General features: G+C 35.0%; 1 protein-coding gene across 15 annotated transcripts in view; it reads left to right on the forward strand.

The window, feature by feature from the left end:
- Positions 1–18,346, forward strand: part of PKP4 (plakophilin 4) — a 222,404-nt gene that overhangs the window by 138,857 nt on the left and 65,201 nt on the right. For 11 of the 15 annotated variants that reach the window (XM_006921099.3, XM_015596613.2, XM_015596614.2 and 8 more), the window contains one exon: positions 10,478–10,512. The exons of the other annotated variants lie outside the window; for them this stretch is intronic. In XM_006921099.3, the coding sequence (XP_006921161.1) occupies positions 10,478–10,512 (35 nt within the window). The remainder of the gene's footprint in view (positions 1–10,477; positions 10,513–18,346) is intronic. 15 annotated transcript variants of the gene reach the window in all.

The raw sequence follows: 18,346 nt of genomic DNA on the forward strand, positions 1-18,346 counted from the left end.
TTCCCCCGTCAGCACTAAAATAGCTATTTGTAATGCTTGTCTGTGAATCAAGAGCTGAAAATGGCTGTTACACCATGAAAAAGATAATTTTCTTCAAGAAGCAAAACAGAAATTTAAGAAGTATATTGTTTCTTTTTACACTCAGAATAAAATTTTTCTCAGAAGTTAAAGAAGCAATTATTTATAAAAATTAAAAACAAAATCTTACTCTAGCAATCAATGGACATAAAGTCATTTTTAATTACACCAAATTTAATAGTGCTTTTACATGAATATCAAAGAATTGTATGTGAATAAGTTATTTGCTTTTGAATATCTAAATAGGATAAATAATAAGGGAAGTACATGTTTAATAAAAAATTTAAGCTTATGATGTCTTGAAATTCCTTCTAAGTAAATTTTTACATAGCCTTTTCAAAGTATTTTAAACTCTACATAATATAAAAAATGAAATTGCATGCATCATAAAGCTGTTTATAATGAAAAATTTTAAGGGTTTTAGGTGCCGGCCAGTGTATGTCTTACTGCAGATCTCTACAGCTTAGTCATCTGTGCTGGATCTCATGTAGAGCAAGTAGAAGAACAGGACCCTTGCCCACCTCCTTACCTGTGCCAGCTTCATTTAAAAATATAAGATTTGAATTATTTTATACATCATTTTAGAAGTATATTTGTGTGTACATTCTTTTTTAAATTAAAATTTTTTTCTCTTTCTGCTTCTTCACCTTTGGAGGATTTGGAAGAATAGAAATGAGAAAAACAATAGCATTTTGTAGACCACAGACACAAATAATTCACAGTAGGCCGTCTATTCCAAGACTGGCCTTTTGCCTAAATAGCGTCCTGAGTTACGGCAGAATACTTAGGAAAGAAAGTCTGGTGGTGTGTTTAGCCATTTTACTATTTTCATCTCAGTTGCTTTCACTCTTTCAAATGTCATCTGAAATGTTAGAAAACCCTTCTATTAAAATTTCTACTTTTACTCGTTAGAAAACCTGTTGTGGGATGGGCTTAAATAGAAGTCATGCTTCCTGTATAATTTATGAGGATACCAGAGGGAACTGTTTGTCTCATTTTTGTCTAGTACTACATTCTTTTTTGATCTTCCCCTTCCCATATGGTCTTCTGGATCTTTTATTCATAGATACAAAGCACTAACACAAATTGCTTTTGTCAAAGAATATTTAACATCTTTTAAAATGTGTTCACCTCTAGTACCTATGGAAGTTACTTGAATTGTTGAAAGGGCTATTCTAGTATATCCTGTCCCTTTAATGTTTTTGCTGTTCATCAAATGCATAATTTTCTCTGTAGTAGACTGCTCGTAATATTATTTATATCCTACCTTTTCTGGTATTCATTTTAGATAGCTATTGTAAGGGTCCAGAAATACAGTAGGTAGCGTGAGGGAAAACTGGAACGAAGAACTGAGAAAACAAGGATGAGAACAAAGAGCCAGTAACAATATTACAAGTGTTCACCACAGTAGCTGGTTATACATTGTGACACTTGCTAGCTTGCTAGCAGCCACTGGAAAGCAAGACCACACTTTGCTGCCCCTGTTGCTTATTATTTTTTTAAAGTCTAAAATTGTAAAAGCACATTTCGAGAGCATGACCAGTTTTTCCAGCTAAAGTATCTTTGAGAGGAAATATATGGGTCAAATGTAAGCCCTTTGACCTTTTCTGTGTTCCATGCAGTATCAGGCCTGCCTTCCTACAGCCGTCTTATTTCATCCTTCTGTTGGTCATGCACATGATTGGGTTTAGAGTGCAGCTGGATCAGCTCAAGTCCATAACCACTCCAAGACTCGTGTTCTGTTGCTGGTAGATCGGGAGTGGCTGCACCCTGTATGAAGGACATCATTTTTAATTCGAGTGTCTTTTCTTTCCTCTAGCTTCAGTATCACCCTCAGATCATATAAGTAATTTGAAAAAAAAGATCCTTTACCCTGTCCCATTTGTTATGCCTTGCTTAGTTCAAATTATAGACAGATACCATTTTCAGGGCAATTTAAAACCATAACACATAAAAATAATAATAAACTCCAATTAATGAGCATGTTGTCATGGTTTTATTTTTCCTGACTGCCGAAATTAAATGGTTCTTTTTTAGGATAAAGGAAATCAGTCTCCATTCAATAGAGAATTGCCCAGGGTTTGATTCCATGATATAGAGAACAGAGGTGAGCCTCAGTCCCAAAAAATCATGAATTTGAAGGAAGAACCTTTGTTTTTGTTTAGATTGATTATGAATAGATAATACATAAATTTGGAAGACGCTCTTAAAAATGTAGTTAAATATGAAGATGTATTGCTAACATGTCATCTATAGGTTAGTGATTTTTTTAAAAACTAGGGGTGATAATGTGGTGAGAAGAGACAACTGTTTGCTTCCAACTTCCTCCTCTGCTTTAACCAGGCAAAACAGTGCACCCTCAGGGAGGCCAACATGTGTGCTTGACTTAACCTAAATAGCTCAGTTGAAGAATGAAGAGCTATCCACACCTGTCTTGGGAAGAATAATCATGATATATTGTTTAATTTTGTCTAACTACTCTAGTTGTTCCGATGCTAGACAGAGATTAAGTCTCTTTAATGTAAAGGGTTTATTTCCTAGTCAATTCTTATCTAATTAAAAGCAAGAGATGAGATCTCTGTTTCCCAAACATAAGAAAAATAAAACTAGTTATAACCTAGCAGTTACCTATTGGTAGGTGATATGAGTCCTTGGACTATCAGAAGATGGTTTTAGCTTTAGAGAGCCCTTATTTCATCTCAGTCTTTTAGACCAGTTGTCCCCAAGCTTTTTGGCACTAAGGACTAATGTTCCTCTGAGAATCTAATGCCTGATGATCTGAGGTGGAGCTGAGGTGGTGAAGCTAGTGCTGGGGAGTGGCTGCAAATACAGATGAAACTTCTCTTGCTTGCCTGCTACTCATCTGCTGTGTGGCCTGGTTCCAGGGTGTTGGGGACCCATGTTCTAGACCCCACTTCTTACCATTGCTGATTTTGAGTATAAAATGAGTGAAAGGACATTCTCGTTGATGGTCGAGGTGAGGAGATATTTGACCTGCTTACATGATGAACACTTTTAAGACCTGGGCCTTCCACAGGCATTATATTTAAAAAGCGATATTCTCGTGCATAAATTCAAGAGCACCCAAGAAAGCTAGAACACAGAATGAGCTTTACCTAGCTCAGAACTCACAAGAAATGAATGAAATATTGTACAAATGCATTAAGAGAAACTGAGCAGAGTTTTAAACATACTAATTAAAAGGGTAAGCAAAGCAATACTAGATAGAAATAAGGCTTAAAATATGTTATGATGTCATCTCCACATGATAATTGAATATTTAATTTATTTATAATTAATGAAGATATAGAAATTTAAGTGTTCGGTAGAATGGATTACTCAGATGAGGAAATTTGTTTAGAATTTATCTTGTAACACTCCAAGTGGAAACTAAAACTTGAGAATCTTTATTAGTTATTTTACCAGATTCCTGGGGGACAAAATCCTAGGTACAAAATAATAGTGATCTGGAAACTATGGAGCCCTTTTCTAAGTTTCCTGAAGCAGTTTGTTAAAAAAGCACTTTGTAATGCCTAGAACAGGGGTCCCCAACCCCCGGGCCTCAGTTTGGTACCTGTCCTTGGCCTGTTAGGAACTGGCGTTCATAGCAGGAGGTAAGCGACAGGCAAGCAAAGCTTCTTCATCTGTAATTGTAGCCTCTCCCCAGCACTGGCATCACCCCCTTAGCTCCACCTCAGATCATCAGGCATTAGATTCTCATAGGAGCACCGGTCCTTGGTGCCAGAAAGGTTGGGGATCGCTGGCCTAGAGGATAATAAGGTGTTAAATAATTACCATGTGAATTCATTACCAAAAAGTAAAAACCCAGACCTTTCCTTTTAGTTTTTAATTAAGAAATGGACCTTGGAATCAATTAAAAAGTAGAGTTATAAATATTAGAGCAATGGATTACAAAAGTAATTATAATAAACCAATAGAGAATTGCCAGAAGTTTTCACAACGAATTTTGAATCTCGAAAACCTACACATTTGCTAATGGAAGCAATAATTTCAATTAGTAGAATAATAAAGCCCACCAATAACAAATGAAAAAGTTGAAAGGTAATTTTTTAATGAGCAAACCACAAGTTGAAGATAAGACAGTAATGAATTTGTAGAGAAAGAAAAAAATAGTTTGGAATTTATTCAAGCTACTGAGATTTCATTTGTAAACCTGTGGTGGTTCTTGAATTCAAGAGTTAACACGTGCAGAAAAAATATAGAACTTTTGTATGGAACTCACAATTTACAGTCAGAGCTAAAAATAGTAAAATTAATAGGAAACTCAAGAAAAAAGTCAGGACAACAATGTACAAATGCATTTTTAAAGATTTTATAGTAAGATTAATGATTGTATGGTCAGTTAATATTCATTTAATAATTACCTGAGTTTAGTAAAGGAAGAACACCTAAGAATCATTTTTAAAATAGTGTGAAAGAATATGTTGTAATAGTGAAATAAGTAGATCATATAATGCTACTGAGTTGGGGTGGTTTAAGCAACCACATGAAGAAATTGTCATAATAAAAAGGGGGGAAATGTCAGGTTTAAACTCAGCACATGTAGAATAGTATGTTGGTAGTCTCCCAAACTGTCTGATTTCCCATCTCTTTACAATTTTTGAGCTGTGGAAACTGCTACTTACCTTTCTTACTGGAGCCTTCATGTTCAAATTCCTACCTGGGTAGTACCAATACCAGTTTACTTTCTTTTAATAGATGAGTAGTATTAAGTATTACAAGACAATTGTAAGCACTTGGAAGACAAGGACTTTGCCTCGTTTCACTATTATAATCCAGCCTCTAACAATGTGTCACACTCAGTAGATGATCAATAAATATTTGTTGAATGAATACATATAATATGTACAATAAACATCTTTTCTATAAGATATAGAAAGAGCCAAAATAAGCGGGGAGTTTGACTCCTTAGTAGAATGATAGGAACAATTTCTAAAGTTACATAGGATTAGCCTTAAAAAAGAACAACCCAAAGAGTTGAGATCATTTATTTAGCATTCTACTCAATGATGGTTGGATGCAGGTAGAATTAAGGCACAGTCTTTACCCTCAAGAAGGCCATAGTTCAGTAGTGGAAACAGATATGTAAAGAAATAGTGTGATTACAGTCATATAAAATTTCCAGAAGTCAAGATGGATCATTGGGCACATTCTTGACACAAAGGAGGAAATGATCAATATTTATTGAGCTAATTCTTGAAAGATAATTAGGGGTCCCCTGAGAGAATGCTGTGAGAAAGGTACATAATCTAGACAGTCGGACATGCCTGTCCTCTATTCATAAATAAGAGTTTCTAGAATAATTCATTTCAGTGATTCCTCTCCCTTAATACTAAATGAAATTTAATTTGTTATTGGCTATGCTTAATTTTTTGACCTCTTAATAAGGGTTCTATACATACACATTTATGTATGTGTGTGTATAAAATTTCTTAAAACAATGATGTTTTTCAAACTAAAGCAGTAAATTTTAAATGTTCTAAACTCAGGTTAACACCTGATTCTCTTTTCAACAGAAGAATAACTCTTGGATTCTGTCTGAATTTAGCATGTCTTGTCAGAGAGTAATGACAGTAGCCTGCGTGTACTTTTAATAGAAAGGGCCCCGTCTAGACCTGGGAGAAAGAAAGGGAAATGACGTGGTAAAGTTACCATGTGGCACCATCAAATTATTCACTATCCCCTTCCCTACTGTTACCCATGGTGTCCACCAGAGCAGGCCGCTTACATCAGACAGAGTAGATTCAAGGGGAAATTGGATACAGACAATTAAATAGACAATTTTTCAAAAATATTCCTGTTATTAAGTGATACAAAGCAAAGGTAAACTTTATTAGAGTGTTCAATCATGGGTATCTAACATATATATATATATTAGTACCTACATTTGCTATGCTATTCTGGAATTTGTGTAATTCTGAAAGAGTTTATGGGCTCTGTTTCTACATGTTCTATTCCAAAAATAGCAGGGAACGTGAAGCAACATGGTGTGTGAGAGAACTGCAAGTAATTAGAAGTGCCTAGAATGTGGGTTTGTGTGGAAAAGGGCAAACTGGAAGGAACCAGGTGGCAGAGGGCCTTCTGTGCCATGCTAAGATATCTGAATCTGTGCCACACTAAAATATTTGAAATTTATCCTCTATGGATCTGCTGTGCATTGGCATCAGGAGAACTGTGTCATATTGGAGTGTTTGAAAAATCACTGTAGCAGCAGCAGCATGGAAGAGAGCTTGAAAGGGTGAGAAATCAGAGCCAGGAAGACAAGTTAGGAGGGAGACTAAAAGAATGATCCAGCTTACAGATGAGAGAATGAAGGCCCAAACTCTGTCCATGATGGTAGGGATGAATTCAAAAGTATGTTTGGAGTGACAGCCATGTGCAGATACTATCTTAGGTTCTGGAGGTACATTTGCGAACAAGGCAGACTTTACTGTCCTCATGGAGCTTACACAATAGTGTGTGGGGAGAGGGGGTGGTACAATAAAATGACTTTATGTTCTTCAATGTGAGTGACTAGGAAGTAACAATTAAATAAGATTTAGTCTGAGGAAAAAGTTTCAGTGTGTTGAATATGAAAGGTGTTAAGTCTAGTATGCATTTGGAAATACAGGTCTAGAGTTAAGGAGTGAGGCTTTGGCTCTTTTCAGAGGATGTTTTTATATTTGCTTTCAGTCATAGTACTTAGTTTTATGACAGTAGCAGTCAGGACTTTTAGTTGCAAATAGCATCCTCTCTGGTGTGCAAAAGCAGAAAAGGAACTTATTAACAGCTTTTGGGTCTCAATCTCTAAGAAGGCCAGAGACCCAGATTCTGAGTAGGGGTATCCAGGAACCCAGTGATTAATAATCACTGCCACTGCAGGGTCCATTGCAGATGTTCCCCACCATACCATTGCCACCCCCTCTTGTGGCTGCTTGAGAACCCCAGGGTCGCTGGCCTGCCCTCTGGCTGCAGAGGACTATGAGCAAGCCATCTGACTCACAGGATATACCAAAATAAAGAGGGTTTCAAAGACATTGCACAGCCCTAAATATCCAACAAGAATATTTTTGTCTATGGCCACGCTACCCTGAACAAGCCCTATTCTGTCTCATCACGGAAGCTAACCAGGGTTGAGCCTGGTTAGTACTTGGATGGGAGACCACTTAGGAAGACCAGGTGCTGTAGGCATAAAAAATAAGGGATTGTAAGCTGACAGGATCCTTGCAATCTGTTAAGTCAACCAAGGGTTGCCTCGCCTAAAAAATAAAATAAAATAAAGGATATTTTTGCCTCCAATTTATGTCTGAATGCAAAAAAGCATTTAATTTCATAAATGTGTAGAATTTTACAGTGCTTTATTACATATTTGTCCAATCCCTGAATTCTAGAGTAGTGAACAATCGAGAATCATTTAAAGTGAGTCATGCAGTGTTGTAAAGTCATAGTATCTTACTTAAAACAAAACTAATATTGTTCACATTAGAATAAATTGCCTTGATTTATTAATTTGCTAATGAACTAGCTTTTAATTGTTCAGCAACACCAGACAGTCCCGAACTTATGAATGGATTTAATTCTAGAAGGCTGTTGATAATTAAGTCATTAGAAAATGTGAATTCATCTTCCCACTGAAACAACGTTATAATGGATGATTCAGTTCCTATATTTTAAAATGCGTTTCGCATTCCAGTGGAAGCTCCTAGAACACGAGCTACTTGGCATCTTCAGATGAGAAGTGAAGGAAATGAGATAGAGTCATTTGTGGGCACAGTGCCTGTAGACACATTGTAGGCATTCAATAAAAGTTGAGGAAGTGTTTCTAGGAATAGATGGTTAGAAAGAGGGAAGAGAGAGGGAATAAGCCTATGTTTCTAACATGGAGCTGCCTCTAATTGTTCTAATCAAAGCAGGTTACTAACATTCAGTGACTTAGCACTTCAAAATTGCATGTGTTTGTTGTCCAATCCCTGAATTCCAGAGTAGTGAACAATCGAGAATCATTTAAAGTGAGTGATTCAAAAGAAAATAGATTTCTGAAAAACATAATGACGAGTTAATAACAAAATCGTAGGATTAGTGTGAATATAATTGGACTGAATATATGGTCATCAGAATATACCATGGAACTTTTTGCTTATTTTTAATCCTCATATTAGCTTACTTTCCTTTGATTTGTATCTTTTACCTAAAATGGAGTACAGAAAAGTAGTATAAACTTAGGCTTTCCATTGCCTTCACCTAGGAATGCCTTATTATAGTTCGATGACCAAATAGGTCTTTTCAGCAAAATGCTGTTTGCCTGATTGGTACACATGAGGCTACTGGAATTCCTACCTAGAGTGAAGGAGAATAAGCTGACTTGCTTGAGCAAGGTAATACTGATCATTTATATATACTCAATCTCTCAGAACAATAAAGAACTCAGTATTACTTTTTCACAATTTGTATTGCAGGAACTATATATATTAAGCATCTGCTATATATCATAAAGAGATGAGCGAAAGAGACATGACCCTCACTCAGTCTGAGCAATTAACATGAATTATATTCTGTGATCTATAATTTCAAGAATAAAAAATCTCGTAAAGGTATTTCATTAAAGTTTATGTAAATTTCAAACTCAAAAGATAGAAGACTTTCATGATATTCCCAAGAAACTTGATGTATTAAGCATTTTTAGATGGCAGTTTGATTTATCATTTATTTTAGTATTAACAGAAAATATTAACATTTTGATAGGAACACAGTTGGATAAATGATATTAACCTCAACGTTTCAAAAACCGATTTAGATGACAGAGTTAAATAACAGAAGAAGATTCAAGAGAAGTTGAAATTCAGTGTAAGGAACCACTTTTAGAGTCATAAGAATGACTCTAAAATAAGAATGCTACCCTCAGGAGCAAGACAAATGTGCTTTTACTGATATTTGACCAAATTTTCATTTTTTCCATCCCTTTAGTCCCTTTTGAAATCAGTTAGGAGTACATCAGATAAAGGAGCATCACCGAAATACTTAAGATTACTATTAAATGATTGACTGCATTCTTTGGGAGCATGCAGCTAATTCAAGGCCCTGGAATGTGAACTGCTGTGCCGCTGATGAAGAAAAGGCAAATCACACACAAAATTGAGGTTCAGGGAGTTCTTACTGAATCTAGAGATTTAACCAGCAAGAGGTTCATTAACCACTTAATGACTTGGGGAAATATCAAGGAATTAACAAGAACCTAAAATCTTAGAACTATAACACTAAAAGGATCATTCTCGTCTTCTGTTCCAAGTCTTTTATTTTACAGTGTTTCCTTAAACCTAAAGTCACATAATTTTTCTTTAAATTTAATAAACACTCCAAAAATACTTCAATATGTGTTCGGATTTCCAAAAAAAAGTACAGATGTTTAAAAAAAAAAAAATATTTTTAACTGTATCCCATAGAAATAACTGCTTAGCACTTGGTTTTTATTTTTCTAGACTTCTTTCTAGACATATTGTATGTGTGTATGTGTTTAATGCAAAAATGGGATCGCAAGCTGTTATACCATATAGTACTGTGATGGGAAGCCCAGATTCTGGAATCAGACCATCCTGGGTTTGAATCCCAGCTCTTCTAGTTACTAACGTAAGACTTTGGCCAGTTTCTTTATCTGTAAAATAAAGAGAATGTGCCTATTCATAAAGTTGTTTTGAATAATATAAAGGAGATAATACATGTGGAGTACTTCATCAAGCATTTGTATATGCTTAATAATCCAGCCTCTTGTTCCTACCTTCCTATCACGCCATCCCCTTTGCACTATGCTTTTTTGTACTGATTTTTTTTGGGGGGCTGGGGGGTGTTCGGGGAGGCACAGATGTGTTTTTATGTACACAGATATGTTTTTAAATTGATACTCTATAAACCAAGAAGAATATATGGCTAAAGTTTTCTCCTGGCTTGCAAAACCTTATATTGTGGATATAAAGTTTTATGATATGATTTAAATTTTATAAGGTAACATTCAATTCAAACTGACCCCATTAACTTTTGTGTATACCATATTATCTAGGGGTTCTTTCGAAGATAAGTAAAATGAATGAAGTTCTTAACAGACTTTTTGGTTCTTTTTAATGTGTGTGTTGTTTTAATGTATATGTGATTTGCATACTACCAGGAAAAGCAGCATAGTACATCATATAAGTACAATGAATATCATACGTGTTCATTGTACAAATAGAGTTTTGTCTCAAATTAATGCAGAGGCTAAATAATTGACTCACAAGACTAATTTTAAAGTTTGTTTGAGGTTTTTATACTTTGTATAATTAAATATGAAAACGTTTATAGCAAAACAGGTCCATGTTAAATTTTATGACAAAGGAAGTAAATGTTCCTCTTTTTTTTTCCTTTTCTCTAGCTCAACTGAAAAGTCATTTCCTTGGAGATCAACAGGTATGAGTTTTATCATATAAAAAAAATCTTTATGTTTTGCACACACACACACAAAAATCATAGTTTTATAGCCTGCTTTCTGAATTTACTACCTCTTGGTGAAATAAGCCAAGCAGAGCCTTTAACGGTAACAAATTGAGCTATTTTGCTTTGAAGTAGTAGTTCTTAATATTCTTAATTTTTGTAATAGTTGAATAGGTTTATATATGTCAATTGTAAAGAAAGTTAAAGCATTAGACATCAACATTTTTAATACCAACTCAATACCTGAACATTTTCTTTTCTATCATTAGGAAATACAGGGGATGCCCTCACAACGGTTATTGTATAATCTGGGAAAGGTGGCTAACCATTTATATAAATCAAGATGTTTTCTTTCACATTCTTTCTCATACACAGAAAAGTTACCTGAAATGTTCTATGTATCCAGTTATAGAATATCTGGTAGCTTCTAATATAGTCTGGAAGCTTCTTTATCTTTTTACCCTAAATTCACCTCATATAAAGGATAGATTGCATTAAGGAGAGAATTTTTCACTTTCACAAATATTTGATGTCTTCATACTCAGGCTTCATTCATTAAATGTTTATTGAGCAGCCACATCATGGACCCAGCATGTACACATTGCTGGTCAGACAGTGATGGGCACAACACACACGTCCCCCTACTTCCCATAGAGCTTATAACATAAAGGACGATGCCAACAATGTATAAATGCTAGGATAGGCCTTGATAACCAAATATTTTGGCAATTTTTAAACAAGGCTTAAATATAGTAAAACTCAGATCACCAAATGCCTAGTATCTGAGTTTACCTGAACCTGGTATCAGGCGTCTGTGTCATTTTATAGCACCTACCAGGCACTCTGCTCTTTTCTAAAAAAGCTATTCCTAAGAACTGTAGTGTTTACTTAAACAACAGATATATAAAAAGCGACTTAACAATGAGACTTACAAACAGCACTTCTTACAGGGAAGACATGCCATGGAATAATATTTGGTTAACTGCCAAATAAGTATTATGTGGGAAACATCATTATAAATATACAACCTGCTTCTGAGATAGCTTTGCAGAGAAGATAGACTTGGAGCCTAGGGCTTGACCAGTGGCTATGGAGAGAGCGTTGTCATTGGGCAGCAGAAGAGACAGAAATGTCACACGGGAATATTTAAAACTGTTTTGGGAGATGGTAAGATGTGCGAAGGCTAGATAGCCACATTGGGTCAAATTATAGGTATCTGCAAAAAATCAGGGAATCTGAACTCTCCTGCAGGCCTTGGTGAGCCACTGAAATTCTTTGAACAAAAAGTCACTTGTCTTAAACATTCCTCAGGAGAAATAGCAGAGCTGTGAACTGTTAAAAAGTGATTGTAAAAGCTAAAGAAAAATACTAAGCACACAATAGTCCATTTGGTACTTGACTATGGCAGAAATTTATTTAATATAATATTCTTCTGTAAATTCACCTTTATGTCATTAATTTATTCCCAAACATTTCTTGAGAACCTTTAGCAGTTGTCTAACGCATAGTTGTCAATGTTTAAAACAAGTATCCTTACCCTCTTAAATGCTTCAGGTCTAGTGAAGATCTATAACTCTGTACACTTGAAATTGGGAGAGCAGGGGATGCTGTAAAGGAAAACTACAACTATATATTATATTTATCCATATTTTTGGATATTTAGTTTCTAATTTTTAATTCCATAACATTTTGATAAACATCCCTGTATATAAAATTATATCTGCACCTTTGATTTACCTCAAATTAGATATTTCAGAAGAAAATTAAAGTATGTGAACATTTTTAAGGCTCTTGATATGCATAATCAAGTTGCTTTCCTGAAAAGATTATATTAATTCTCCCTCCTCCCTTAAGGCATATGAGGTTGATCGTCTCATATAGCCTCATTAGTATCATCATTTATATTTCTAACTATTTATGAAAATATTAAAATATCTTCTATATTGCACCTTTCTATTGGAAGGTTAGTTTTTGATAGGTGAGAGTTCTTTGTAGCTCAAGAATGATAGCTGTATCACTCGGGGTTCTGTCGGGAAAACTGAAGCCATGCCAAGTAGTTCAATGTGAGGGATTTGAGACAGGGAAGTTATAGTTAAGAAAGTGTGGTTTGGAAGATTTGGAGAAATCAAACAGCATGATGAAGCAACCAAGAGATTAATCAGACCATGCAGCTGCTGCCATTTCTAGGATTTCTGGGAGAAAAGGCTAGGTGGTTTTGTCACCAAACTGGAGCAGTGGTGGGAGGTGGGGCAGGGGGAGTTTTCCAGCATTATCTGGAACCACAAAGGAAGAGATACAGCCATGCCAGAAATGCTGCCTAGAGTAGAGCTGGAGAAACATCCTGGCTTCTCTTTGTAGTTCTCCTAACCCACACCGTCTGTCCTAGCTGACCTGAGCTGGAGTGAACAGCTGTAGATTTTTAACTACCAAAAGCCAGGGAGGCACAGTGTATAATTGTGTTGATTTACATATAGAGAGAATGACCTTAGATTATGAAGATACATGATAGGGAATGAAATATCTGGGCACTTGGCATCCTCTCTACCTCCCTTCCCTTCCAATACATTTATTTACCCAGCTCTAGTCATTTGACCACCATCTTTATGATTTACTAATGCATTAAATATAGATACATAATGTAGTAATATTCTATATATACATTTAAAAAAATAGCTTCCCAAATACTTTAGAGAAGTATTAGGGAAATACAACTCTAGTAATTCATCTGTCCTCACCACAGCCATGTAGTTCACCTAATAACTGTGCTTCATCCCTTACTTTTGTCAGTATACTCTTGCCCAAACTTGTATTCACACCTGGGAAGTGTTAAATTTACTTATCCTTTATTCTTTTGTGGGGAGGGGAAGTGTATTAACCTTCAAACACAGCAATCACAACTGATATTTATTACACTTATGTTTTTTCAACTATCACTGGTTTCTTGTTATTGTTCTTACTTGTTATTGTTATTTGTATGTTTTTATAGATTTGCCTACTTTTCAGCCGTACATATAATAGTTAATTTGTAACCATGGCAATAAGCTATAATGATAAGGGTAGAAAATTGAAATTTGATGGTATGAATAAAAGAGTAAAATCTGATTTGCTTCATGTTTCTTTTTCTAAGTAGTTATAGATGCCCTTTAGAAGTTTGATAGTAAGTAAATAATGGGATAAAATGACAGTTTTGCTGCTACTTTTATTGTAAAGTTTAACTGTTGTCTTCTCATTACCACTTTGCATGCAGAGATACTGAATGTAATATGAAAATCATCTCCTTTTTAGATTTTGGCAGTCCTACTCAGAATGAGGCAGGGTGGTTTAAATATTTTTAAAAAGTATTTAAAAGGTCTTTGGCTAGGTCTTGACAAAAGAAAAAGTCTTTATTCAATTTTCTTGGTTTCCTAAATAAGAGCGGATTACACAAAAGGTCTTAGGATTGAAGGCCTGTTATTGTTCCTGTTTCTTTGATGTTTTGCACATTTACTTGCAAACAATTTCTCTACCTTTTTTATTACAAATTTGACTTGAAAATCTTAGCACTTTAAAAGCTTTTCAGCAGTAAGATGAATTGTTAGAGTGGTGATTTAATCACTATCTGGGAGAGGCCCTTCCTACTCAGGTGTTTTCAGGATGTTACATTCTGTTAAAATGGCCAGAAACTGAGACCCGCTGTTGAATTTTGTTTATAAATAGCTAACTTCTTGCAGAGTCATTTTCTAAGAAAAGGCTCAGGATGCCCTAGGCAGAAAAGATTTTCATTTCTTTCTGACTCAGTTCAGGTGAATCAGCTTGCTTTTTTCTGGTTGGTTGGTTGGTTGGTTGGTGTTTAACCTATAGAAGGGATAGTAAGCTGTTTGAAAGTAAAAAGCCAACTCTTTTTGAGTTTGGATACTCAAAGAGATAACTTCCCAAAGCTTAGGGAAGAACTGCCCATTTTACAAAACATTTTTATTTTCCCAGGCTGATTGGGAAGGACTCTTAAGGAGAAGCTTCCCTAGAAGTAATAAAGTTTTATGATGCTTTTATTCTCTGTTGTTACCTTGCTGTCCAGTGGCCCTCTCTCTTCATTATTCTGTATTTTCTAGGTTATCAGTATTACATGTGTACTATCTGAAAACATAAATACACCTCTTTTTGTATTTTATGAAGAGGAGAGCTTATTTTCTGTTTTGGCTTTTCCTTAGTTTTGCATTTTTTTTAAACCTTACATTTTTATGTGTTTTATATATTTTCTGCTAAAAAGAGATGAAGAAGGAATGTTGTCTTAGTGTTCCTTTCTTTTTCCTCCTATATTACTGTGACATTTTTCCATATCCATGTCTTCATATATCTTAACAATTTATATATTTGTAAAATCTCTTATGATATACCAAAGTTTGAGGTGGCTTTTAAGAACACTTATAATAAAATAGAAAACTAAACACCAGAAACACAGAAAATATATATCAGAATAATAGGTCCTGAGGAAAATGAGAATAGATATGTGCACATATAATTATACTTTTCCATGATGGAAAATATTGTGCAGAATATCTTTCAAAGAAAAAAAATCCTTGGAATAATTACCTCTCCTTTAAGAAAAAGCACACCAATTCATTCATAAAAATAACCATACTCAGTATATGCTACCCACCAGATAGAAGCTGTCGAAGCCAAAAATTGAGTCCTTTTGTCAACATCATCATTGGTTATTGCTTAAAACCGCCAGCTACATCCTGTAAAGTGAATTTTGCCACTAATCACAACTTCACGGTTTTTCTGTTCCAGGAAAAAAAATCACAAGTCTAAGCAGTTGCCAGCTTTAGTACTTATGTGTAAAATGAGGGGAGAAGAGCGGCATAGGCCTAAGAATTTATCCTCCCTCTCTCTCCCGCTCCTTGTAGCCGAGGAGGAGCAGCCTGCAGAGCTGGAGTGCACTGTCTGTTCCCACCAGGCCAGAGAGTCAGGCTCACTTTCACTTGAAAGATGTCGTCAAGAAATAGTTGCAGGAGCAGGAATTAATGTATCTTAAGTAAGTGATTGGGAATTATTGCTCATGGATAAGAAATCAGAGATACCAAAAGATGGGAATCTCTAGTAAAGCAACAAGTTAGCAGAGGACACAGGAGCATAAAAATGGAGAAATTTCTGACCTGGGAGGCATTAAAGGATTAATAGACTTGGTTGGGTCTTTTACAATATAATGAGTAGGAGAGAAAATATTTAAAATTCCATGCATTTAGGATATTTGATGTTTGATAATAAATATGAAAGGGAAAGAAAAATTGTAGTAAAATAATCATGTCAGTTTAAAATTTCTAACTTCACGATGCCATATTTGTTTATTGTGAAATATGTATTGAAGTGCCATAATTTTAACATAAGTCATGATTCTGTGGTATATACTGACATTAATAATTAACATATACTAGTACTGTATATAGGTTTTGCATTTTTTTGTTTATTTAAATTGTGTTTCTGAAATGTATGGATGCAAGTTTCTTCCACCGGGGTGGGTTTAAAAAAAAAAACATAAATATTGAAGATAACTGATAAATGAGAGGCTAGCCCTAAGTCAATTTATTTTTCTTTTTTCTTCCATGTGCAACAAGTAATTTACAACAAAAAAACATTAGCACATCATAAGACTCCAACATAAATGGGAACATGTTATGCCTCAGTAGAAATGTACTGAATTTATAAAGAGGTACAATAGGAAGTTAGACATGTTTATAAATAGACTTAAATTATCAATCATGTGTAAAGGACTATTATTGAGGGTTTTGGATGGTAAGATTTATTATGCTTATAAATTGTACAAATGACAAAATTTTTATCATCTGTTACTTCTCGTTTCTCTTCAAAATACCAGGAGGAATACAAATTTCTGTTAAAACAAGCCTTAGAGTTCAAATTTTTCCTCCCTTATATTTTAGGCCTTTTTTACCCACATAGTCGTGATAGTCTCCTTACCACAATTGCAATGCTGTAACTTCCTGATGATCACTATAAAGGTTTTCTTAACTTTCTGTTTTATTACAAAAGTAAGGCATGCTTATTTAAAAAAAAAAAAAAAAAGTCTAGAAGAATTTGAAGTAAAAGGTGAAATTTGCCTTCATTTCCACATCTCTCCATTCCAGGTCCATTGCCCCATACAACTTGCTCTTCTCCCCTCCCCCCGCCCAACTCCCCACCTCCGCCACACACACACATGCAGGTGCGTGAGTAATGTATGAAGAAAATCTGGACTAAAACACAGACTAGTGTGTGGGGTAGGGGTGTAAATATCCATACACATTTGGGTTTGGTTTGTTTTGTTTTTAAGACAATGAAGATATATTAAACATTGTTTTATGGCTCAGTTTTTTCCCCTTAACAACACAGTAAAACCATGCTTGTGTTTATATTGTCAATATATAATGATCTGCGTCCTTTTTAATGGCCGAGTGTCTTTTGTTTAGAAAACATGTAACCAGTTCCTTATTAGTGAACATTTTGGTTTTTTTCCGATTTTCACTTTGACAGTAGTAAAAATTTTTTCTGTATTTCTGAGTGTCTCTATTACATTTTTATTTGGCAAATAGTGTCAAATTGTTCACCAAAAAGGCTTAACAGTCTGGGATGGGTGACTTTTCCTCTACCCTCTTAGGTTATGTGACCGGGGGCCTGTGCATGTAACAAACAATAGACAGATTAGTAGAAGAAAAAAAAATCTAAAGTATTAATATGCATATGGACGCTTACAGAAGTAGTCCCCTAAATGGCTAAAGTTGGAGGCTAATGTAACTGGGGAGAAAAGGCTTCTATGGGTAAGAACAAATGGGTTTCTAGGGAACAAACTGGAGATAAGAAAGTTTGTAATAATGTTTGTTTATGCAGGTGGTCTTCTCCATGAGTTGTTTTTTGGTTTGTTTTTTTTTCCCCCCCTCATGCCATAAAACTCCCCAAATTAACACGGCAGCCTCACTCCCACAAGTTTCTGCTTGTAGTGAAATAATGGAAGCTCCAGAAAGGCTTCTTTCTGCATCTGTTGAATCTCAAATGTTTTTAGTTTAAAATAATATTCATGCCAACTCTCTCAGGGTCTGAATGGATCCCTACAAATATATATTCCTACCTATACCTATTTATTCCCTATAATGTTACCAGAGTATAGGAGTGTAAGTCTTCATGAATATGTTAAATTTTCATAAGTTATTAGGCTTTATGGACAGATTAAACAGTGAAGTTACTTAAAGAAATAATTGTTAAGTATTCATTAAATCAGAACATTACATGGAGACTTCAGCCTTGCAGTGATTCTATTATTTGATTAGTTCTTATGGAAATTGGAAATCAGCCTGATTTTGAAATTTAATGAAATTGTCATTTTCCTATCAGTTCTGCCTTTTTCTCATTTATATATGGCTCAAAATGATCAGATACATTTTTCTGTCAACAAAAATGCAAAAACCACTCCCAAAACAAGCAAAACACAAACTTTTTTTTCCACCATTGAAGGTAATTCGGGTACAAACATCTCACTTCAGAGGTTCCCAAACCTTCCTACAACATTGGAATCACCTGTGGAGCTAATAAATCTTGACACCTCCCCCTACACAATTAAATACAAAAGTCTGGGACCTGAACCAGGCATCGGTAGTCGTTAATGATCCCTAGGTCATTCTGCTCTACAGTTTGAATACCACTGCCTTACTAATAATTAATTTAATTGCAGGTAGTTAAAGAGAAGAATTAAGAGTTTATTTTGCCTGTCTTATACAGATTGTATTTCAAGACAACCAAATAACCCTAGCCATTACTAACTAACTAAAGATTTCTAAAATAT

This window comes from Pteropus alecto, unplaced genomic scaffold, assembly GCF_000325575.1.
Source record: "Pteropus alecto unplaced genomic scaffold, ASM32557v1 scaffold3, whole genome shotgun sequence".
NCBI lineage: Eukaryota > Metazoa > Chordata > Mammalia > Chiroptera > Pteropodidae > Pteropus > Pteropus alecto.